Genomic DNA, 26,461 nt, shown 5'->3' with positions numbered 1-26,461 from the left:
ACTATTACCACCACCACTACCACAACCCCAAAGCTCACTAATGTCCCGAAGGGGAAGAAGAGAAAAGCAAGGGTCTTTGGTACTGGGATTGAATTCAGGGGTACTCTAACACTGAGTGACACCCCTAGCCCTTTTTATTTTTTAATAAGAGGTGGGGTCTAGCCAAGTTGCTGAGACTAGCCTCAAACTTATAATCTCCTGCCTTAGCCGTCTGAGTCACTGGGATGACAGGTGTGTACCACCACCAAATCTGGCAGTTTCTTTGATGGAGAAAGGTGGGAGTAGGTGAGATAGGGGAGAAATCCAAAAAGAGACTTAACAACATCCCTGATGGTTTCAGTTGGCCATTCTTTCCTCTTGCAAATATGCTTGTTCCTGGACATACAGACAGTTTGCCCTCTTAGTTTTTCCTCTTACCTGAATAGCTGCTCTTTCATCTCTTTTTCCTGATTCCTACTCATCTATCCAACCTGTGATACTGAGACTGTCCCAAGACTCAGTTCTTGGCCCTCCTGGCCCTTCTTGTCTTCCCTACCAGTCTGCTTAAAATTGCAGCCCCTTCCTTGCACCCCCTTTTCTGCATTCCCTGCTTCATTTCTCTCCTCGGCACTTGTCATTATCCAATACACTATATATTTCGCTTTCATCTTACATCCTTATTTTCTATGTCCTTTTCTCCAATGTGTAAGCTCCATGAGGGTGGAAATGACCCCAGGATCCCATTTGAGGGTGACTGCTGCAAAGTACATGGTGAGATGCTGAACTGAGGCTGCTGAGCCTTGGGGGTCAGTGGCAGCAACAAAAGTCCTAATGGCTTTACTTGGTAAGAGCACCAAAGGCACACAGCTTGGAGAGATCAAGAGGACTTGGACTCTAACAATCAGTGTAACCTTGGCTGAGGGAAGATATCCTTCCCAATTTCCTAAGTGCTCTGTAGGAATGAAGGAGTGAGAGCAAAAAGGTGTGGGTGTATGGGGGTGGGGGGGCCGTAGTTTGGATCTTTAATATCCCCAAACATCTGTGTGTTGGGGGATAGTGAGGTCTTTCGGTCACTTTAGTCCTTGAAGGGGACTGTGAGACTCCCAATCTCTTTCTCGTCCTCTCTTTCACTTCCTGGTAATGAGATGAGTAGTTTTGCTCTGCCACATGGTCACACTATGATAGACTGCCTCACCACAGGACCCCAATCATAGACCCCAATCATAGAACCTCTAAAGCTATGAGCTAAATAAAATTTTTCTTCTTATAAATTGATCATCCCAGGTATTTGTTGTAGTGATGGAAAATGGATTAACATGGAGGGAGTAGGGGGAGAATCCTAATAAAGATTAGATTGAATTTACCGAAACCTGGATGGAAAGGGTCCTGGAGTTAGATGTATTTGAATTAAGGAAAATTTTTATTGTGTGACATTTCCTACATACCTAAGTTTAGGAGGAATAATTTATACTTGATACAACAGTTCTTGATTAATGAGAACAAATACATGAATAGAACAAAACAAATCTTGCTCCATGCATGTATGCCAAGTAAACAGAACCTGAGATTAGAAACACAAGGGTGAACTTTCTCCTCCTCCCTAAACTCTTCATGTGGGTTTGCCATGTTCAATTTGCTGCTTGCTTCCCAGTCTCCACCAGGATTCATAATGAATCATAATAAATCCTAATGTGCAGTGGAATCAATATGTGCCCCCTGTGTTGTTCTGGGTAGGAGAAATGCTGCTAATGAGGGTGGGTTCAGCTCCAATTTGGTTGATGACAGGAGGAGCTGACTCCAGTCCTCGCCTCCCTGCGTTGGCAGAGGCACACACCCATTTCCTTCCCACTCCCTCCTTCCAGCAGAGATTACCCACAGAACCCCATGCGGATCCAGAGGTGCCAAGGCTTATTAGAGTCCCTGATTCCTCAGCCTGTGCTTTAGGACTTGAGTGTTTGCCTTGCCTGCTGGGTTGTGGCATGCAGAACTCGGCATAGCTTTTGAAATCTGGCCTCGAGTGCAGAACAGGGACAGCCTGTTCAGTGAGGGGAAGGGCTCCTTATTTGTTGTAGCTATGGGTGGCATAAGATTCATAATGTTCTGGTTTCTAAACTAAACTAAAAATTTGGCCATTATTAGGGCATAAACTTCCTATTTTCTTTTTGTCAGTTTTCCCCCTCAGGGCTCAAAGATATTGAGCTGAGGTTCAAGGTTAAAAGAATAAAATAATGGCAGCTTGATTAGTGACAAGCAGGAACATTATTTCTCATCATTCCTCAAGTCTATTTGAATTACATTCACTTTTACATCCATGAGTTTCAAGGGCTTGAAATGCTCCAAACACTTTGAAGGGATCAACAAATTATTATAAAATCCTTGGGAAGGGATTTTGAAGGTCCTATATAAATTCCTTGGCCTTAGCCATTCTTAAGCAAATTAAAAATCTCAGCCCACTTTTCTTCTAGATCCCCAGGGAATGAGATACCATATCTTTTCTAAATATATCTCACTGTAAAATTGTTCATTATGGCAGAAAAGTACTCAGTACAAGTTTTCCCATTTATTTTATGTTTTTCTAACTTTCTAAAGTGAGTATGCATTTCTACCCAATAGATTGATCAAAATCTAGATTGAAAAGCAGCCACCGGCAATGATCACTTTGAATAAGTGGGGAAAAGTCAATAGTTATCTTATTCCATTTAGGTGGAAATACCTGAAGCCATGATGGCATTGGATACTACAAAAAAAATATTCTTAGACTCTCATAAGATGGAAATGATTTATCAACAATCATGATTTCATAGGAATACAGTTAAAATTTCCCAGACTAAATGCTTTCATGCCTAATAAACAGAAGTAGGCACAATGGTCTTTGCCTGTACATATTCCTATTTATTTTTCCTCCGTGGGTCTATGTTGCTGTCATTTTGTCCTTCTTTTCTAGATTTTAATATTAAACACCTCTATTACATTTTTTTGGTATCAAATTAGAAACCAGAACTAAAAATTGGGCTAGGTAAACCAGGTGTTAATATTTACATCAGTCATTTATTGAGCACCTGCCGGGATGTGCCAGACACTGTACTAAGTTTTGGGGATGATAAAAATAGACAAGAGACATGCCCTGCTCTCTAGGAATCCACAATCTACATGTGATGGGGGACAGAGCAAGAAGATGGGAAGACACTCTTATTACCGAAAGAAGCAATGCCATGACAGAGTGACATAGGAGCACAGCAGAAGGGGTGAATGTGGGTCTGTTAAAATCAGAGGAAGTGAGGGATTGGGATGGGCAAAGAAGAGATTTTTTATCTGAGACTCAGGAGTGTAGATAGGTAGGAATGGGAGAGGATCAAATTTTAGCAAATATCAAAAAGGAATAGAAAGACATATAATGGGTTGAGTTATTTAAGAAAAATTGCAAGTATTTTGGAATGGGTGGGACAGAAGGTCCACATGATATTATGGTGAATAAAAAGCTAGAAAAAAATGAAAAATATGGAAGGATTTTCAGTTAGCAATGAAACAAGGATGAGATTGGATCCCTTCAGGAAGGTCTCCAAATCTGATGAACAACAGTAATTTTTCTGACCTTGAGATTAAAAATGCCAATTAAACATTTGCAACCTAAATCATTCTGTCTGCAAAGAGATCTCAAAGTTCTTCCCTGCAGGTAAAAGTGTCTACAACATCGGATGAGAATGGTAGAGAATTTCCCCTGTTCAGACTTATTTGTTTATAAGAATTGTCTCAGTCCCTGAATAATTCCGATGTGGAAAAATTTTTGCTGAAAAAGAGAGAATGCCCAGATTGCATAGGAAGAGAGTCAGATGAACAAGATAGGCAGACTCCATGAAACTGTTTTTATTAAAAATTGTTCTGTTCCTCAGAGTGATTTTGACTTCATTATCTTCATAAAGTGGCTTCTCATTAATGAGCATTGCAAGATACACAGCTGACTTGAGTCAAGTCATTCCATTAAATGAAGACAAGGCAAGGTTTAGATTGTTTTCTTCATCAAATTATTGTCTAGAGGGTCAACCTTCTAAACGGCAGAGAAAATATTGAACAACATTGTCAGTTGAGAGCATCTGAAAAATGGCAAGTCTTCACAGTCTTGTGCAAAATGATCATGAATTGGTATCTGCAATTTGATATTTGGTCTTGATTGGTCGAGGCAGAAGAAAGTCTGCATGATTGGGCTGAACAGATGAGAGCATCCACAGAAGACAGTAAGATGTCGATAGACACATAGCCTGCTCAGAGAAATATTAATTTTCTGTTCAGGTCACATGGTTTAAAGTTTTGCAGTTAGTCTGTCACTTGTTCCCACTTCCCAAGATCCCTGGATAAAATTCTATCATGAATTTAACATAGAGTTGTTATCCCTCTCATGGGACAGTTATGGGCTCAGTGATGGAAAATATCATGTCATGGTTATCCCAATGCATTAGATGATGGTGCAATGATCAAAAAAGATGCCAGTGATGACAATTGAACGTCCCTTTGCCTTCCCAGCCTCCTTCATATATTCTCAGGCATAGGATGACAAAGGGAAGTCCACGAGTCACATGAAGAAAGACTGTAGCCATGAGGACACGATCAGGAGCTCCAACTGCCTGCACCCCAACCCATCACCTCACCCACTTTGTCCTCCTATTGTTCTACTCCATCTTCTTCCCAAAGTCCTGCTTGATGGCTCCTTGCGACCAAACCAATGCTTGACCCATGTCTGGCACAGAGCTGCTCAACTGATTACTGAATGAAATGATGACCATTAGGTACTCTAAGCTAACAAAATTTAAGGGGATCTTTTTGAATGAGATAATGTTTTCCTATGTGGATGGAAGAAACGAGGGTTTTGGATTCACACCAGTGTTGGTTTACATCTATTTGCCTCACTAAATGGATTTAAGACAAGGACATAATCTCTTTGAGCTGCCATCTTGTCAACTCTAAGAAAGGAAGACAGTTCCTACTTGAAAGGTTTTTGAATGTTTTAAAAGAGACAGCATATATAAAAGTGCCTTGCAGAACTCCTGGATCATAAGTAAATGCTTCCTTCCTCTGGTAATATCCTAGCAGTGCTGCCAAGCTCTCCTATGTGGCAGCTTTGGAATGACAAATCATGAGGAGTCACTAGTCTCTGATATGGTTGGATGACTTTAGGAGATAGAGATAAATGGCAGTCATAGGAAGTGATAATGTTAGGAATTTTTAAAGGAAATGAAGTCTTCTATGGTTAACTTTCTTGGCTGGGGTTTAAGGGGAAATTCAAGTTGTCTATTAATTATACTTACCAATGGGGTCTAATTGGCAACTACCCCAAAATGAATAAAACAAGCGGGAGTCAAGAGAGAAAAACGGCAGGCATCCTGTCAAAAAATAAAATCTTTGAAATTTCTACAATCCACTGGTTGGATACACATTTTTTTTTAAAGCAGATGGCTTACCCAATTTGTATACATTTTATAAGTGTGACTGCAACTCACAATGCGCATTCAGACCTATGCAAAGAATCATGCAGCATTTCTTAAAGTCATGATTAAACAGATTTTTTAAATTAACCTTCCCTTTCCTGGAGGAAATATCCTTTATAATTCTGTTTCAGCTTAAGGGTAGTGAGAGGGTTAAAATGCAATGTCTGGCACTTAGTAAATCCTTAAGAAATGTTGGTTGCTGTTTATTTAATTATAATGATAATTATGCATCTTCCAGTTCTGTGCCTTCCCAGACACAAGATCTAGATTCATCCCTTACCTCCTTTAAAAATAATTTTTCTGATTTCTGGAGAAATAAGTGTTCCATTCTCAAGCTATTAGCTACATATGACCTAAAAAAAACTACCCTTTCAGAGGCTAATCTAATGTTTTTCTTTTTAAAGATGAATTGAAACAAATGTCAATGTGTCATTCAACATGAATAATGTCTTTACTTGACTGGTTCTCTACATGCCACTCTCTTCTTTCATTAGCCAAGATATAGTCATATCTACATTACTATATATAAATTCATCAAAGCCATTTCAGGTACATAGGTTTCCTACCAAGTTGGTTCCTCTACACCACACTGAGAGAGAAAGGCAATGACAACATCATGTTTCTGGAGTTGCCAGCTTTCTAAACAAGCATGCTTCAGATGAGATGGCTTAGACAGCATCTCATTTCAAATCTAGGCCTTGGAGGAGAATCCCATGGGCAAAAGCAATGCTTTTTATGCTGCCTTTTTGTTCCCTCCCTAGAAATAGCATCTAGGGAGGACTCCAGATCCTCAAGTTAGTTCTCTTGACCCCTAGCTTCCTAGGATCATGGTAGACTTCAAGAGCAGCCTCAACCAGTAGCAGTTGTTGAGAGGTAGGAGTTGGGTGGTAGGTAGCTGGTTGGTGAGAGGCATAGTATCCAATTCTTGGCCATTCCTCAGTGCCCACAACCTGGCAGAGTTGACCTCTAGTATTAATGTCCTTATTGGGAAAAGCACAAAGCAATATCCCTCAAAGTACAGGATGTAAAGGTTGGTTCCTTTGGATTCCCCAGACTTCATAAAATAACAAATCAAGAGTAACTATTGTACATTGTCCAGAAAGTTCCTGTTTCTAAGAACATATTCAGCCTGTTTCTAAGAACATATTCAGCTTGCAAACTCATCCCCCAGGCTGCTCTACAACTGTGTATGGCAATTAGACCACTTGCTAAATACTATAAGCAAAGCTTCAGATAGACAGCAATCACACAAACCTTCCTGGAAATATAGCACAAGCATTTGTTAATGGAACTGGGCAAACAAACAAAAAAATGGTTTAGCAACATCCTTCCTGCAGAGTGAACAGCACACTGGTATTTTCAGTTTATTTTACCCCCAGTTATCAAATCCTAATGAACAGAAGTTTAAATGACATTTTAGTGAAGATCATCTAGGATAATATTAGTGGTAAAGTTAAAAATGGAAATGCCTAGATCAGAAGTATGTACTGATTATGTCCACGGTTGTCTTGATATTTCATTAATTGCCCTCCAAGACACAGTAGAGAAAATGAGAAATGTGCTAAGAATTTTTCATTGAAATAAGGTTGATGCCCCACATATCCTACTTCTGTTGGTTGCTGGAGAATCTGAATTCTTAAGGAGTTATACCAAAGAGTAAGAAAGTGCCACCCCAAACTAAGGTGGCACTAGCAGACTAGGAGTTTACAGTTCAGGTTCAAGTTAATTCATTGAATGAGTTGAGGCAGGAGACTTGACCTTTTCCAAGTGACTTTCCTACTTACAAAATAAAAGCAACAAACTAGATGAAAAGAAAATTATAAATACACACTTTCTGTTGTTTTGATTCTGTATTCTGCTTTAACATCTCCCTTAAAGAAATCTGTCAGCATAAGCAAAAGGAAAAAAATGAAATATGTATATCTTTCCCTTATGATTTTGATGATTCTATTTCCTGAAAGAGAACTCTAGTTCATGTATCCTCTTTATTCATGCCTGTAGCTGAAATTTTGTTTATGCTGACAGAAGATTAAAAAAATTAACAAAAGTAAAATAAGTTTAGATTATATGCAGTAGACTAAATTTCTGGTAGTTGGAAGCTTCCACCCGTGTGGCTGGCAATCCATCGCCCCCATTCTGCCTGTCAAATCTTACTTGAGATTCCTCTGACAAGGCACTCCCATGAATTTTCAACCCAGAAATGTTTGAATTACCATTGTACTTTATATGACTAAAAGACTTTAAACACTTGCTGGTCTATAATGCATATCTTTTCATAAGAGAGGCTGTAGAGCAGAGCAGTCCTAGCATTGGCTTAGACATAGACTCCTTGGGTTTGCCACTTACTAAACTCTGACCTTGGACCTATTACTTGGTGTCTGTCTGTCTGTCTGTCTCTCTCTCTCTCAAATTGGTAAATGGGAAAAATAGTAGTACCTGCTTCAGGTTCAGTGTTAGGATTAAATCAGGCATTGTTTGTAAATTATTTAGGGTAGCACTCATAAATTGCCAGTTGTTAGTAACTTATTTGTAAAACTAAGTTCTTCAAGTACACAGCTATGTCTTATTTATCTTGTAACCCCTACAGTGCTTTGTATATTATAGGCCCACAAGAAAATACTTCTAAATAAAGAGCCCTAAAGTATTGTCATGGGGAAATATAACAGAGAGCAATCACTATTTGAGATTTCAAGTTCTTGTTTTGACCACATTTTGAAAAAGTTAAGAAATTGACATGTATTTTGCCAGCAAAGATAAGGCCTTAAAAATATAGTGAAGTAAAGAGTGTCCTGAAGCTACTTTTTCACAGTGAGCATATGGACAATATTCAGCGTGAAATAGCTGTTGAGTGGGCTGCACCATATTGGGGAGAAGGAGCTGGTCTTGGGGGTGCCCAGGAACTTGACCAAGGGAAAATGAACAGTTTGAGCTGCACTAGATTGTTCTCATGGTAGGGACATAAACAGGGAATTTTAGGTCCACTTGTAGTAGATAAGGATGGTGAATAAATTTAGGCTGTCTTGTCATTCACCAGCTTCAAAAAGGTCTCAGTATCGGCCATTATCAAATCTAACACAAAATCTGTTACCATGGTCTCAATAATTTGTACACCTATTCTTTACAATTATTTGAGAAAATTGTTCTATGTCCTTACCCAACCTCTCTACTCTTAGATTTCCTGACTTGAATTTTTATTAGGAGTAAAGAATTGCCAGAAGTTTGGTGAAACTTTGTTGAACACAGCTGGACAGGTTCCTTACCTACAGGTCAAGAATGATAGGGGCCACCCCTGGGAATGGGTGGGGAAAGAAAACTGGGACGTCTTCGGAAGATGAACAAGTTGCAAGATCTAATGTACAACATACAATTTGAGGACCATAGCTAATAATGGTGTACTGAATTCAGGATTTTTGCTAAATGAGTAGATTATGGCTATTCTTGTCATAGAGGGAAAATGGGTAACTGCATAACATTATGGGATGTTAATTTGTCCCACTATAGTACTACTTTACTACATATGTGGCTTATAGAATCATTTTGTATAAATATGTACATTAAAATTAATTTTTTTTAAAAAAGATACACATATACTTGTGAGAGGAAGACCCCAAACTCCCACACAAGACAGCCTGACTACTTCCAAAGGTTTGTTCTTTTACAAAAGTAATACCTTTTCACTGTAAAAGTCAACATCAAGAAGTTTTTGAAGATATAAGGAGTATCACTTCTCGCCTTCCCCTCCACAACCTAAATCTCACTATAAATATGACTTGTTCAAGCATATAAATGTGATTATACATTTGTTTAATATAGTTGTTATACAATAGACTTTATACATATATATATATGTGTATATATATATATATATATGTGTATATATATATATATATATATATGTATATATATATATGTGTGTGTATATATATATATATATATATATATATATATATATATATATATATGTATAATTTTAGTTGTAAATGGACACAATTCCTTTATTTCATTTATTTGTACGTGGTGCTGAGGATCAAACCCAGGGCCTCACACATGCTAGGCAAGCACTCTACCACTGAGCCACAACCCCAGCCCTGTACAGTAGACTTTTAAGAAAAGAAAAACTTATGCTCTTAAATTTCTATGAGTTCAAAGCTTTTGCATTATTCATAATACTTTTAGAATATTTCACTATACATCTATATATAACTTGAACTATTTGCTATTGATGAATCATTGGGTTATTTCCATTTGTTACTAAAAATATAATATTGCATATATACACAGAATAAATTACTAGAGGTAAAATTACAGGACTCAACGGCATACACATTTAAAATTTGACAGAGGTGGCAAAACTATCTTTCACATGTCATTGTCTATATTTACCAAAAATGGGCACATATTTCCATGTATACCGACACTAGATATTTTCAACCTTTGGTTTTTGTCAATTTGATAGGTTAAAAATTTCATTGTCAAATGAAGCTGAGCATTTGTATTTTGTTTCTTGTGAAGATCTTGTTGGTATATTTTATCTATTTTCCCAAAGGGCTTCTCACACTTTTCTTTTTGATTTGCAGATACTCTTTGCATATAATGGAAATTATCCCATTGTCATGGTTATAATATTTTCTTGACTTAGTTATATGTATTTTAAAATTATTTATTTTCCAATGGGATTTATGAATATTATTATAGGAACTTGGCTTGTGTGAATGAACAAGTCCCAATTTTGATTTAGGTTAAACATCCCTAATCTGAAAATTTTACATCCAAAAAAATTTTCAAATCTGAATCATTTCACTTACTAGTATTTAAGACAATAATACTCAACATGATAGTGATGAAAAAAAAAACTAGACCAAAATAGAGCAAAGAAATTATTGTACAATAGAGTATCCAGAGAGCAAAAGCAAAATTTATTTGCAAAGTTCTTGCTTATGGTTTCATTAAATCCGTAAGGCAATTCATTCTCCTAGTTTTTTTTAAAAAAACTCTCCAAGGTAAAAGGGAAACCCCAATTGTCTATAAATCATCTAAATCTACCATTTGGGTTTTATTGATCATACAAACTAAAATAAAAATAGGGTTGGATCAATGATACATGTGTTAAAGATGTCAATGGTGCTCTTTAATCTATGTCAAATTTTTAGGGTAAGTGGGTGTCATAATTTAACAATAGGAAAATGCTAATACATACCAGGGGTGTACTACAGCCAGGGAAATAAATGACATGTACTAGAAATGGAATGTAAATTTTTGAAAAACAATGCCTCATGGTGTTTTACTTCATGAATTTATTCATTCACTCAAGATTTATATTTCTACCCTGTCTCTTATGTCCAAAATAAATCTCAGTAATTTGTAGATCAAAAATTAGCATTTTCTTGTTATTCAATTTCAAACTCCATTCTGTTAGAATCTTGATTTATTAAAATAGTCCCTGGACAACATTGTCACGGATAAGATTCTCCATCTCCCTCCCTGGCCCATGGGTAAAGCAGCTGTATCTCTGGGCCCTTGTATCTTCTCCCACATTAGCTAATAACTGTGCACTGCAGGATATTTCTGAGAACCCATCAATCTGACAGGAAAACTCCCAGCCTTGAGCATATTCCTGGATTCACTGAGCCCAAAATATACAAAGCAGTGGTGCTAAAAACAGCTGCTACTGAATTCGAAATTCTGATCTGATTTACTTCATAAGTTAATTCTACCTGGTAAGCAGGTCAGTGTGTCTCTTCAAATGAAAAAGGACTTCCCGACAGCCATTATGGCAGAGAATCAATTCAAGTTCTTTCACAGTTTTCAAGTATGCTGGGAGCTCTAAGGCGGATGACTTTGGTTTTCACCCAGGAGATAACTGGTTCAAAATTCAGCACCAATGAATTCTGGAAGAACTTCCTGATAGCAAATGATATTAGGATTTAAAGAAGTATCAGATCTGACATCCAGCTTGTGCTTTAAATTTAGGGTATCAGAGTTTTTGGAGGTTGTCAAATATTTTGTATCGTATTGCCACTGTGAAAGAAGTGATGTTTCTTTTACATAAATCTTTAGCTGTGGATATACTCCAAGTAGTATTTCCTAAGGGATGCTGTTGGTGTTTGGGTGAGGCAGTTCTTCAGGTGAAAATGTTTTGCATATAGTAGAAGGCAGACATTCCTGCTCCCTCTCCTATGCCATGAATAAACACCAGAAATCATGACCCTAAATCTTCTCTCATATTTTTAAAGGCATCCTATAGGAAACCAAGTCTCCCTAGTTAAGAACGATACTACAGTCATGTTTTAGAATTATCACCAAGAAATGTGGTGAAGGAACCAGAGCGTAAATGATACATATATAAGTACTCACTTGTGACTAAGTGCAACAAAACCTTGCAACAAAATGCTTTACATTGAGGAGTGTGTGTGTGTGTGTGTGTGTGTGTGTGTGAGAGAGAGAGAGAGAGAGAGAGAGAGAGAGAGAGAGAGAGAGAGATCTCAAACACATACCAATTTGAAGTCCAGTTTAGTTTAGCCAAGTGGATTTACCAACCTCCAGTAACCAACCGGACTTTACTGACTTACCTTGTGTACCACATGTTCACAGTATTCACATATCATACATCTCCAAGCAAAGGGGAAATACTTATTCCCCATTTCCCTGTCCCACCCACCGACCCCTAGCAACAAAATCCCCATAACTTATTCTATCCTACTGGAAACCACTCTTATCATTTTTGTTAGTTTGTGTGAATAAGCACATAATCGTATGATTAGGTGCTGGCTTGGGAACTTCATGATAAAATGTTTTTCCATAGACTTCTAAATTCCAATGTGCTCAAATACCAAGTTTGATTGTATTTTATGAATTCTGTAATCATTTCTGCTCCTTATTTACTTGGAAATAAATGCCAAGCTCATTTTAATCTTCTTTAGAGGAGAGTACTCTAGACAGCCTCATTAGGTGAGACCACACTTAAATGTCAGATGTTACTCTTGGGCAAAGAAAGAACAGCATCAAAGTCTCTTCCAAGTGAACTTTGAAGGTGGCAAAAGCACTGGCTCTGGAAATCCAAGCCTATCCAGACACCCCCATCAACTAACATCACACACACACAAAAATATATGTATCTGTAAGGTCTGCATGAAGAAATAACCTTAGACTGGATTTAGTTTGACATAGAGTTCCTTTTCAAGCAGGGAGACAGTCAGAAGACTCTAGCTTCTTAAAGGAATTTTCTACATGTGCAGTTGATATTTACAATATAATTAGATATGCAATCCAAATAAAATTTCCATCTGGCCAAGTCAAAATGATGGGCAAATACAAACAATATCTTAAACAGTCCAAAATATTTCTAGTATCCTTTTGGAATAAAGTGGTAAATTATAAGAAAATCTAATAGTAGACTGAAACTTAATTTTTAAGATCAACTCTGGGCTAATGCACATTCAGCCCCAATTCTGGCACCTGCAACAAGTAGAATACCAACAATCCCACCGATGTATCCTGTTACTCTTAAACACTAAGAATCTGAATCTGCAAGGAAAGCTTATATTTCTCATTATACTGTTTACTCCAGCTGGAGTGACAACTACAGCTTAGAATATATTTTCAACAGTATTATAGAAAAAGACAGTTTTCTGATTATCACTGCAGTGACCACAAAATTGTTCAATTACTCTTTGATAAGCAATGTCAATAGAGACTTGATGACATGGGCCAGGGTATAATTTAAAGCCTCTGTTTCCCCTTGGGGACTTCTCCATAACTACAGGGGTTGTGACTTCTTCAATACCAGAATGAGGGTCTAAAGTAATCTAGTGAAGATATTCTAACGAATGCCCTAGACTTCAAGTGAGTCTTAGGGAGGAACCTGTGACAGGCTGATGGTGACCTCTGGGGTACACATACCCCGGAGAAGGCATAAAGAGAACCAATGTCCTGAACTTCCATATGGCAGAATCCTTTCCTAGGTTGACTTTCTCACAAGACTGAGAGGAATTACCAATCCTGTTCACAGATGCAGAAACAAAAACCTAAGAGAAATACAATAACTTGCCTGAGGTCACAGAGACATGATGATCTAAATTCTTGGATCTACTTGCCTCTGTCAGTTTATAGGACTTGGAATAGACATCCTCCCCTTTTATTCCCTAAAGATATATTCTTCCTTTCAAACTCTTAGAGGGCAAATCAAAATTGCTGGGGCTTTTTCTAACCTTCATTTTAAGAATTGTAATGTTAGCATTTGTTTTAGATGGTTTCCGGTCAGCTGAGAGTAGAATTGTCTACTAGAAAAGATGATCACCAAACTTTAAAGATAAACTTTAACATATTTTTGAGTCAATATTCATACATTTTTTTGAGCACATTATTGTTAATTCAATGCATGTATACAATGTGTAGTAATCAATTCAGAGGAGTCATCTCACTTCTTCAAACACTAACCGTTTGTGTGTGTGTGTGTGTGTGTGTGTGTGTGTGTGTGTGTGTGTGTGTTGGGAAGCTTAGATTCTTCTAGTCATCTTAAAATACATCCGATTGTTTGAACAAATAGTTACCCTACTGTGTCATAGAAAACCAGAATTAAATCCCCCTCCTGTGTTTTGATGCTCCTGAAATGTGTCTTATTTTTAAAAAGATCTATTAAAGAATGCTTGGATCAACATTTGCTGTTACATTGCTACTGAGTTAAGGAGATACTTGTAAAATTGAGCCTATGTGTGGCCAACACAAGTTGAAAAAAATACTTTGGTACTGAAATGTGTATGGATGAAATGATATGCTGTCTGGGTTTCATTAATTTCCATAGAGGAGAGAAGTGGTGGGTTTACATATCCAAGAAAGAAACCTGGGCATAGGTTGATGAATACAGAGGCTAGGTGATAGTTTTAGGTTATATGTCAACTAGCAGTACTGTGCCTGCCATGTAATATATATTACTAATAGTCATAGTAATACCCTGGCCATGATAATGTGCTCTAGTTTTGGCATGTTTGGAATTTAATAATGTTTACAAAATGTATGATGGGGTCTTAAAGCTTCATCAGGTACTTGGATGCTGCTTTCTGGAGTAGCCTATATATATTTTCTATCTTGAATTCTACCATGTTTTATTACCTCTTCTGCTGCCATCCTTATTCAAACCACTGTCCTCTTTCCCCTGCAACACTTCAGTAGCCTGCTAAGAGCATCTCCTTGCTTTTAATCTTATCCCTGACCACATTTTAACCTCTAGATTAGAATTTCAGTGACTTTTTTTAAGGGAGATACTATAAATTGCCAGATCCAAACTCATTATAACAAAATCCAAGTTTTTACCAAGCATTTCCTGCTTTTCATTGAACTCTTGAAATTCTGTCCCTGCTTTAATTCTCCATGGAATGCTCTTTCCAGTCTCTGCCACCCCCCACCAACATGTCTGTCAGGCCTCTGCTTCAATGTGACCTCCTCATAGAGGCCCTTCCTATCACCTGATGTAAATGATTCTCTGAAACACATAAGCATGCATGCAGACATATATCTCAAGATCTTGATTTTTTCTTAATAGCACTTTTTACTATCAGACATCACATATTTTCTTATTTATTTCTGTTTATCTTTGACTTAAGATCAATGAATTAAACAATTGTTGCTGTTGCTTTCCAGACCTTAACTATTACTGGTACATGAGCTCAGTAAATATTTATTTATTGAAGAGAAGATTGGCCTTGTTCCTTGCATATTAAATTTGAAGATTAAAAATTGCAGATAGTGTTCTAAAGCAGGTAGCTGTTCATGTCTAAAAGGTTTCTCTTTTATAAACAAAGCCCATCAGCAATCCCTTACAATGCTCACTATTGACTGTCAACAGTAGGAATGGGTGGGGAGAAGGGGAGAGAATGAGGTAATGAAGGCCAGAGTGCTGAGAAAAATGGCAAACATTTGGCACTTGTAATATGTTATTATTAATAATTGGAGTGTTGGTGAGAAAGAGCTTATGGGTGTCCTGAGAGGGATTCACTTTATATTTAAGGGAAATACCCTCCAGAGGATTATGTCATCTATGTAAGAAAAGAGGATTATGGGTAGGTTACTGCCACATGCAGCTCACCACTAGTGATCAGGTCTGGCACTTTATTGAAGAAAGTGTCACATGTGTGCAGATGTCCTGGGGCTGTCCTAAGGGTGAGGAGGTAGAGTATATAATCATGTCTCTAATTTGCAGGAAATTGAGTTTCACAGTTGTACTTTAGATTTCCTAAACTTTGAAAGCAAGAAATGAAAATGTAAATGGGATATTCATTTTTTTGTTTATTTTTCAGAATTTATTTTAAAAGGAAAAAAAAATGGAAGGAAATATATCTTAACAAGATTCTGCATAGGACTGCTGTTTCTCTAAAATTTAATAATTTCTCTACGTGTCACTATGTAAATGGAATTTTTAGAATAAACTCACAGAATAAAATTTAATTTTTGAAAGAACCACATTATTGCTAATTATGATATAAAGAAAAAAAAGTCTAGATTTAGAAAGTAAAAGTACTGTTCTAAATATTGGCTGAGGAGGATTGCATCAAGGGTTTGTATTCTTAGGCTGCTTTGTGTTATGACCAGGTTCACTTTTTGCCCATCAGTTCTGTTCTGGAGGTTTCTATGTTCTCTGTGGGCTCTTTGCTGATAGCTGGAGACCTCTATGTCAGTGAGTCTGGATCACCTTTACACTGTGAGGAGCTTGGTGCCCCTCCCTGCCTTGCGGACTAAGTACAGTAATAAGGGAAACAGATACAATGAGTATCTTTTGAATCCATCTCTCAGTTTTTCCAAGACCAAGGGTGCTCAGGGACATGGGACTTTCTGTGCTAAACCTGCCACAGTTCCAGGCAAACTGGGATGAGTAGTTTGCTTGCCACCCTTAAGTTCAGGGATAGAACTGGGGTAGGAGCTGAATCACACATCATTTACTACAGCTCATGGGCAAATTCCTTACCCTGTACTGCTTAACTTCCTATGACTTCAATCTCTGTTGATTTCTGGAACCTTCCTCTATTTAATTTCAATACTGAATGGTAGCCTATGGGTTTCACTGATGCCTCAAAAACAGTCACCAAAGTGCCCTGGTTTGAGCCTTGCCCCTACTTTACACCTTAGACCCCGGATTGGTCCTCACTTGTCATGTGCCCATATGCTGCTACCTGTCTCCATGGGTTAGCAAGGGCCTAGTGTCTACACAAATAGGATGTGATGTGTCTATGATGATCTGCCTACCCACAGACTAGCATCTGGTGCCATGTCTTCCAACATTCTTGATGTCCCAACCATCTGCTCTGACCTGCTCTTCACATTCCAGGCTGCTGAGCTCTGCTCTTCACTAAGGCCAGGTCACTGTCCATGAGCCTCCCTGGATCTCCTCTGCAGACTACTCACACATTCAGCACTTCTGCAAGCTTTGGAGAAAGGCATACCTTGAGGTACATTAAGTACATCACAAAGGTATCCTTCCTGGGATGACCAATTAGAAAAGGGCACCTTTCCTCTGGGAACTCTGTAAGGTACAAGGCTTGATAAACAGAGCCCTGACTGGGTTTTAACTCCAGCTTACATCTCTTTGATGGAAGCTTAAGTTATATAACCACATACCCAGCTCTGCTCCCACACTACTGACTAGCTGGCCCAGGCACCTGCAAGCCCTAGCATAATAAAAGTGGTTTGCCTGTCTATAGACAGATTTTTCTCATCACTGAGTTCCTAACTAGACCCTTTATTCTTTTTTTTTTTTTCCTGCTTCTGTGCCTTTTAGTTCTCATTCCTAACTGATGGTAAAAGAAAAGATTCAGTCTGTAAAAACCTAAGTAGATAACACTAATTGCATAACGTTTGCAACTAATTGCCCATTTTATCAAATATTGTAACAAAATTCAGTTTTAGTATTGATAGCAAAACCTGCCACCCATTGATAAGATTGTGTCATTGCATTTGATCTCTGCTGGCCTCCGAATCAGTTTTCTAGTCTTTTCTATTCTTTTTATCCATAAAACATTCACCTTGACCTATTACTGTGTTTCTTCTTTCCAAAGACATTTCAGGAAGGGAGTTTTCTAATACAACTTTTACTTCAGATCTAGGCCCAAAGTCAGTACTTCAGAATTCACTGTGAAAAGAATGAAAGTATAAAACTTGGCTACTAAGCAGCAGTAATTCCCCAAACACCCAAAGACGAGAGTATAGGAAGGAGAAGTTGTGGTCTGGTGGGTCTACCATCCCAACTGTGGCAGGAAGGCCACTGTACCAAGGGGGAGACCCATTTGAAATAGATGCAGGAAAAATATCAGAGAAAAGAAAACTGATTTGGGCACATTGAGCCACATTACACTGGAGTTTTGAAAACTAATGCATGCAAAGAGAATCTTTTAGTATTTGGAATTGCAGGCTTTGGGATTTCAATCAATTAGAGCCAAGCTTCCTTGAGGGGGACACATCATACCATCAAGTTTGAACTTGTCATGAAGCCTGGTGTGGTACTTTGAAAAGAAACTGAATTTTATTTTGTGAGGATGGACAGTAGATTGATCACATTTAAACGTAAGCTGCTTAGTGATCTGAGGAGCATTGTTGTTGGTACTCTTTTACACTTAAATGTTTACACAAAAAATACAACATAGAGCCCATCAGCCATTTAAGAAATGTTATTAATGTAACCAGTAGATATGTATTATGTGATGCACATAAATAAACACATGTACCTAAACATATATCTAGAGACAATATGAACATAGAATTATGAGATGAGTTAAAATTTCATCGAGATGGTTTTGCATGATGCTTTAGCTTAGGGGATGTTCAGTGCCCTTGAAATGCCTTTGCGTAGCTAGATCTGTGCAATGATCAAAATACTGTCTTCTTTCCTTTTTCTTGTTTTTAGCCACTAGAAAAGCTTAATAGAGTAAAAAAAAAAAATCTCCAGGGTAACTGTTTCTTCTTGGAGTTCTATGAAAAGGATGTAAAAAAAAAAAGTTTGGAGGGAAAGCATAACTGCATTGACATACCCCTCATGGGGTTGAAATGTTCTGCATAATAAATGGGCTTGGGCCAGTCATTGCATCATCAGTTCTTTTGCCTCCATTGCCCTCCTCTGGACCACAGTTCTTTTGCCTCCATTGCCCTCCTCTGGACCACTGTCTCTCATTTGAACCACTGGCCAAGGAGAAAACATGATCCATGTTTTTGCTCAAGTATATGTATTACTGCTGCATGATTTATTTATTTATTTTTTTTTTTTTTTACTTTTTGTGTACTTTCTACAAGGCATGACAGTGGGACAGTGACCAACTTACTTGTGTTTATCTTCTGAAGTGAAATATGCTTTTCCAGTTGCCTCCGAAGTTTCACTTCGGCTCCGTATTTTCCAGTTGTTCCATTGTCAGCCAGGATGAAATGGGAATGCATGCTGTTGAGAACAGTGAGCTTGCTCATGGGATTGGACATGGTTTGGTATGGCCGGACTACCTGCAGGGAATCAAAAGGAAAAGGCAGAAGTTAGAAAAGCAAACAGGATATGAAAAGAAGAACTGGAAAGAGAGAGAAAACATCCATTCTTTGGTACAGTGGAAGTGTAGTCTGCATTCTCAGAATTGCTTTGGGTAGAAGCAAGATTTAAGGTAAAAGTTCCATTCAAAGCAAGACTGTGCTTAAAAGCTTTAAAGAAATGAGTTTGTGCTTTATTGCACTAAAAAAAGCTGTCTAGCAGATGATTGTTTTATTTTGATCTTTTATTTGTCAATGAACCCAAAATAATCTTTAGTTATCTTGTTTTTCTTCTTGTCCATAATTTAATTAATTCATTGGTACTTTATAATCGTGCCCTATATAATGGGTTCATTGCAACATATTTCTACATACACATTCAGCAAAGTCACAATTCTGGAGCAAGCAGAGGGGCTAAGGATGGAGAGAATATGATCTTCTCTATCAATCCCATTCAGCAATCTGAAGGCCTGTTATTTAAAATAAACACTGTTCTTATTAGATACCTTATTTAAGTATGAAACAACTTGAATATAAAATAACTGCCTCTTGAGACAAATATAGATCGGCCTCCAAATGCTCACCTCTCGCTTATTCTACCTTTTCTTGATTTTTACTTTCATGGTGAATTACAGTACCTAAAATAGAAGAATTTCAGTGTGGTCTCTCAGATTTGGGGTATAAAAAGATAATCAACATATATTGTGACCTAGTTGCTTTATGTACATTCTCTTTATTCTTTGCAACAATCCTATAAGTTTCATGCTATGTTCATTTTATAGATGAAGAAACTGAAAAATTGACAGATAAATTGGAAATTCACACTCGGATCTGCCTGATTCCAAAATCTGTACTTTTTCCACACTGTTTAGATCCAATGGAAACATAAGGTGATGTGTTGGAAATCCAGTACTAACATATTTGGATAGAAACTTCACTCAAATCTAGGAAAGGGAACATTTTAACAGGCTCACTGCTACATGGTCTCAGGACAGCAATCAGTGTACTGAATCATGGAAATTGACAAGACAAATAAACGCTACTGGGTTTTTATTTCTCTGCCTTTGTGCAGTGTGTACATTAATTATTGAGTTGAGATGTTCTTGTTCTTTTTCAGCGTGCAATAACTCACCATGAAAAGCTGTAGTAAGATTGAGTAGTTTGTTAAATTACAAAATGATTTAGTAAGGGCAGTCTTTGATAGTAAAGATCTCATGTAAGTTATTTTTTAGACCTTTGATTTTGATTCAAAATCCCACATTTCTATGTTCCTGGAAAATAAAATGTGCTTAATAAATAGTGAATGAATGGATAAACAAACTTGAAACAAATGTTTTGTTCAAATCTGAAAAAAAAAAATCCTCTTTTCTGAATTATTTGGGAATTGATTTAAATTTAAAATGGATATATAATTCTAAGCTTTTAAAAGCTTCTAATACATGCCCCATTTCTCAACATAGCATTGATATGTTAATTCATAGCTTCATTATAGTTACATCTTATTGATAAAGATCATAACTTTTTAGTTATTGCTTTTAGTGATCACATGGAGCAGTAATCAGTTACTGCTTTGTCTACATGAGTGAATAAGAACCCTTGAAAATGCAGAGGCAGTGGACAGCTACACCCATCCCAAGCTCTTTATCACTGGAAGAGTAGGTCACTTGTGGTTGAAATTTCCATTTTGTTGCTACTCAAGTTTTGATTATAAAACATTCATTCTACAGTAAAGTGCAAGTTAATAAATATTAATGCTTTGTTGAAAGAGGCTTAGAAATTCTTTTTCCTATTCTTAAAGTGCCTCTGCATTGTGCTTTTGGACAAAAGAAAATACTTTTGTTACTGTCCTTTCTTTTCTAACAGCAGTTTCTGAAGACTCCATGTGAAGGAGAGGGAAGTTCCAAAGCAGTTCTGTGAGAGGTGGAGCTGACGGATGTTCTAGACGTTAAACTGTGTGTGTTTGTGAACCCCAGAAGTTTGTGCTGGCCGAGATACACAGTTTCTAATTCCTGGAAATCCCACTTGAAGACCATTGGAGAAAATAAAATTTTCAACTACTAAAAGTATAGAAATGATTCTGTGCCAAGCTGATGTATTCATCACAATCTGATAATAAAAGAAGGTAATCAAACCATCTGTGTTCTAAATATCTCTTTCCTCCAATCCTGGATTCTAAAGATATTGGTGGTTTGGTCTTCTGCCTTTTGACCCTGTTTTATTGTGAAACATAGCTCAACGTCTCTCTGGGAATATTGAACATCTGAATCAGTCATGGTAAGAAGGTCAAATTTCCAGGGTCTAATTTTTTTCATTGTACTGACCTCTTTTTCTTTTGATTTGGTGTGAAGGCAAATTTAAGGTCAGAGCTTGCTGAATGAAAGGGGATATAAATCTGAAAACTAATTAAAATGCCCTAATCTACTTTCAGACCTTACTGGAGGAAGGTGTACTGAGTCCTGGAACAATCCTGAACACATGGATCATGGAAATTACTGCCAGTGACTGTGAGAACTGGAGTCTCACTTTTTTAATCTGTAAAAAGGAAATGATAAAACCACTTACCTCATGAGGATTAGCTGAGATTATATGTGCAAAGTGCCTGGCTCCTAGCAGGCATTCTATAAATGGCACTTCCTTTTCCAGTTCTGCTCTATCTTGCCAACTATAAGCTGAGTTTCCAGTTGTAAACCAGTGATCAAATTGAAATATGAGACAAATCATCGACTTTTGTTTTATCCAAGACATTTAACTTAATGTAAGGAAAAAAAAAACCCCAACCATCTGTTGGCAAAATATGCAGTATTTTTTTCTTTGTCATATCCTCCAAGAATTTGTTGACTAACTGAAAGTTTAAAATAACTGCTCAATTACTTCAGAGAAATGCATTTTCGTCTAACTTGCCTGCAAAATCCACTTACTATTCTTTGTTACAAATATGGCAGTAGTTTATTTTTGAGTTGCAATTTGCATATGTACAAAAGATTTGCTGATCTTTCTGTTGTGTTTTGCAAATAGAAAAATAATGCCTTTTTAATAATATGAATACAAATTAACTTTTCCCTCTGACAAAATATTGGAGGTCATGCAAACACTTTCATTGTTAAAAACTCATAAACAGAGAAGGGTTTTTTGGAAGTATGTGCTATTGAGAACGATTGTGATGTGTTCATAACTTGTAGGTATACTGGATTACTGTAGTATGTTTCTCAGCCATGACTTTGTCCTAATGCTCTATAACATCTATGGCATGTAATGGATCATCTTTTTTCCTAAGAATATAGGATGGTCCAGTTTATATTCCATCCTTGAAAGAACTGAGAAGATAGCCATTCACATAATTTTCTGTATTTCATAGTTCAGATAAGAAACCGGAGTTAGGCAAGGTCAAATTGTATCTGAAAGGGCTTCAAACCAGGTGAGTGGCATAAATGATGAATATTGTAGTATATATACTTAGAAACATAGTAGTATCTGTACCTAGAAATCTAGGATTTTAGACCCTAATAGTCTCTGATCATCATGGGCTAGAGTTCCTCTATGTAATGACATTTTTCTATTCATTCTTGTTCCTCAAGAGTAAGCAAAAAAATTCTTTACTCAACCAATTCCTTGTATAGCATTTAGTATGATAATGATATGATAACAATTCTGGCTTTAAGGCATCTGTGATTATCTTGCCTCTGAAACAAAGAGGACTTGTGAAGTGGGGGCTGTCCAAGGGATTAAATGGAGGTAAAAACCCTTTCATATAAGGCATTGGTAAGGACACCCTCACTGCTAAGAAGAGAGTGAATGAGATGCTGTAGAAAAACGGAACATCCTTCATGTACTGACACTAGAGTGCTGCAGTTGTGTTCCCTGGATGGACATCAGTCAGTCATTCAGGAGCCAGTCTAAAGTACCTGCTAGAGTTTTCCTACCTGTTTTCAGGAATATTTTGGTCTTACCCAGGAGTATTTATCAGGAAGTCAGAATATCAGGGTTCTTGTTCCTCTGAGTACTAACTTGTGACCTTGGGCAGGTCTCTGAATTCATTCATTTACTCATGATTTCTTGAGAAACATAATCATGTGTCTAAGTAATATCTTCTAATAAGTATTCAAAATGTTTTTATTAAAAGAAACTTTAGGGGCATTTTTTTTTCATCTGTGAAGCAGAAGACTTGATGGTAATTTCTGATGGCTTCGTACCTCTACAATTGAATCTGAACAGCCTATGTTAAAAAAAAAAATGTACATGCTCTTTTCTAGTTAGTGCAAAACAAAGTGGGTTGGCAAAGTCTCTCATGTCCTGAGGTCTCTTCCATTTTGAGGTGCTTTCCTTGATAAAATGGCAATTTGATCACCTGAGATTCTTTATTCCAAATACAATTGAATTGGGCTTAATTAGGTTTTTGTGCCATCAATCATAAGACTTCTACAATCCCACACCCATTACCTGGTGAGTTGTATATCAACATGCCACAGGCCAAGCAGCAGGATAGGAAATATACAGCTCAAGGAGTCATCTCTTCCCTCCTAATAGCACCATGGTTTTTAACTTAAACCAGAAGAAAATGAACATTCATTGACCATTTTTTGCATATTAGGCGTTGTGGAACAATCTATTTCGTATTTATTTTGTAGATGGAATTGGGGACTCAGAAGTGAGGTATCCTGGCCAAATTTGCCTCACTAACCCCATATAGGTCCTAAGTTCCTTTATAAGCCAGGATGCATTAAAGGGGAAGATAGAAAACCCAATCTCATTTTAAATTTCTAGAGAATATTACGGTTAGTTTTGCTGCTGGATATTTTTTATTAGTGGCTCAGCTGCGCCGTGGAATCCTCTGACAGCTGACCAGATTATTTCCAGTTGAGTCATCTAGAACTACATGTATACAGAGGTCAGAAAAGGCACCAGTAGGCAGCAAGATGGGGTCATGCTTTGGTAAGAGAGAAACAAAAAGTTTTGAGATTCTCTTAGCATTAGGCATCCATTTCTGCTAGGGAAGAGGGGACACTGCTGAGAAGTAAGCAGCCATCTGTGTGTTAGAGATAAAGAAACATGGGGACTAAGAGAATGAAATGAAAAAAGTGAAAGCCTCTGTATGTCCCCATCAGCACAGAAGCCTAAGCCAGTGGGACATGGATGGTTATTTCCTATTCAGACAGAGGAACTGTGAGTACGGGCATAAAGCAGGTCACACTGAAACTGAGAGTCCATCTCTCAGCTCAGCAGTCCACACAGGGATCAGCAAACCAAGGGACCCATTTCCAAAGAGCACCCAGATACTTTAGCTGTGTGATGCCCACTAAAATTCACAGGAACATCAATTGCATCTTTCAGTAACACTTGGAAAATGTGCCCTTCAATGCGTGTCCTGCAGAGAGTTTTATAGCCCTCGTTTTATCCTTTCCACTTGAATAGATTCACCTCCCTTTGGCCTGTCCTGAGGGAAGCCATGTGCCATTTAGCTATAGGCAGTGGCAAGAGGCTCTTGAATTCTGAAAAGCTTTCTATACGAATCCCAAGTTTCCAGTGGGGGTGATTTTTAAACTGTGTTCAGAAATTCTTTGAAACTCTTCCTTTAGTCTAGGTGAGAATCGGTGATTGGCCTCTAAGGGATAAAACCGAACAGTGGTGATGTATGACTTCCCAAAGTAGGCCACACAAGGTTTTCTGTTAGCTCTCTGCCAGATCACTTTCTCTGGAGGAAGCCAGTACCATATTGTAAAGAGAATAAAGCAGCCCTATGGGGGTTGGGGATGTGGCTCAAGCGGTAGCGCGCTCGCCTGGCATGCGTGTGGCCCAGGTTCGATCCTCAGCACCACATACAAACAAAGATGTTGTGTCCGCCAAAAAAAAAAAAACTAAAAAATAAATAATAAAATTCTCTCTCTCTCTATCTCTTAAAAAAAAAAAAAAGCAGCCCTATGAAGTGATTTGCATGGCCAGAGACTCTTATAACAAACACCTTGTGGGTGAGTCACTTTGAATAGGGTTTACCATACCCCATTCAATCCTTCAGTTGATGCAGTCCAACCGCGATTTTGACTGTGACCAAAGAGAGACCCATAGCCAGAATCAACCAGGTAATTCATTCACAAATTCCTCACCTACTAAAACTGTGAGACACTGTAAGTTGTTTAAGCCATTATGTTTTGGGATGATATTTTACACATCAATTGATTACTAATACAATTGTGTATTATTAACTTTCTTTGAGAATTCAGAATGTATCCTCTCCTATTGTGGAATACTAGTTGCATATAATTTCGTGGCTTATAGTCCCCTCTACCTCTCCCTGAGTCCTCATGCTCCCTGGCATTCTTTCTGTGGGCTCTGCTCAGTTCTAGTTACTATTTCACTAGGGTGGTAACATCTTCCAGTCTCTTCCTATTTATAACCTGAACACCATCCCTCTCTATTCTGGAGAAGATTTGACCCCTGTTTCTACACTCTTGCCAGTGGGTTATTACTACTCTATCTCAATCTCATGTGTAAATTCTGATTAATAATTATAGAAGTGAGGCTTGGATTGTGGCTCAGGGGTAAAGCACTTGCCTAGCATCTGTGAGGCACTGGGTTCGATTCTCAGCACCACATGTATAAATAAATAAATTATAATATGAATAAAAACACTTAAAAATCATAGAGGTACAGATAATCCCCAAATTACAATAGTTCAGTTTAGCATTTTCAACCTTATGATGGCAGGTGCTATATTTAGTAAGTTTTTGTTATTTCAGTGATAAATGACAAATCTCCAGGCTAACACTTGACCGTCCTGACACCAGCCTGCTGTGTGTGTAGTCTTGCCTCTTCTCCTTAGGTTACAAGGGTACACTCAGGATGTTTTTCTCTCTTCCTCAGCTCAGGACTCCCGTCACTTCACTGACCCATTAGAACTTATTTCCTTGATTACGTCTTCTGTCCTTATGTCCCTTTCTATCACCAATACACAAGCTCCACTCCATTTTTTTTTTAAAGAAAATTTCCCTCAAATTATGACTCTTTGGCTACCCCATCTCCTCTGATTACAGCCAAACCTCTAAAGTAGCTCTGCTGTCTATGCTGCTTCCTTTCTTCTCCCTCCTCGACCTATTGAAATTTTCTTGTCGCTTCATCACTGTTCTGGAATGATTTTGAAGTTCTTGCCCTCCTCGGCTTCTCGGTGGCCCTTGGCATTGCCCTTCACGCCATCTTTCTGAAGCCCATTTTCCTCTCGGCTTCCATGACTCTCGCCTGTGTTGGTTCTGTGTCTCAGAAATTTCTTAGGCTGTATGTCCTATGCTCAGCTACTGAATTTTGGAGATCATCAGGATCCAGGCATAGGCTCTTTTTTTTTTTTTTTTTTTTTTTTTACTTCTCTGTAGCGAACCTCTCCACTGAGATTGTTTCAGTTGCCATCTGTATGTGATGCCTTCCAAATCTAAGTGTGCAGCTATATCTTGCTCCTAAGCTTCTGCCTCATATATTTACTAGCCTGTCAGACATTTTCATGTACATATCTCACAGGAGCTTCAAAA

At 37.7% G+C, this 26,461-nt stretch overlaps 1 protein-coding gene across 13 annotated transcripts in view; it reads right to left on the bottom strand.

Annotated features, from left to right (window-relative positions):
• Trpm3 (transient receptor potential cation channel subfamily M member 3) overlaps positions 1-26,461 on the bottom strand; it is an 827,780-nt gene that overhangs the window by 234,294 nt on the left and 567,025 nt on the right. For 9 of the 13 annotated variants that reach the window (XM_027940080.3, XM_027940084.3, XM_027940085.3 and 6 more), the window contains exon 6: positions 18,761-18,932. In XM_027940080.3, the coding sequence (XP_027795881.2) occupies positions 18,761-18,932 (172 nt within the window). Of the gene's footprint in view, positions 1-5,279; positions 5,355-18,760; positions 18,933-26,461 lie in introns of all 13 variants that reach the window. The other 4 variants (XM_027940074.3, XM_027940075.3, XM_027940076.3 and 1 more) reach the window with 1 other exon arrangement.

The sequence above is a fragment of the Marmota flaviventris genome, chromosome 13 (assembly GCF_047511675.1).
Source record: "Marmota flaviventris isolate mMarFla1 chromosome 13, mMarFla1.hap1, whole genome shotgun sequence".
Lineage (NCBI taxonomy): Eukaryota > Metazoa > Chordata > Mammalia > Rodentia > Sciuridae > Marmota > Marmota flaviventris.
The sequence above is the reverse complement of the archived record's forward strand: the minus strand, read 5'-3'. Positions and strand labels throughout refer to the sequence as shown.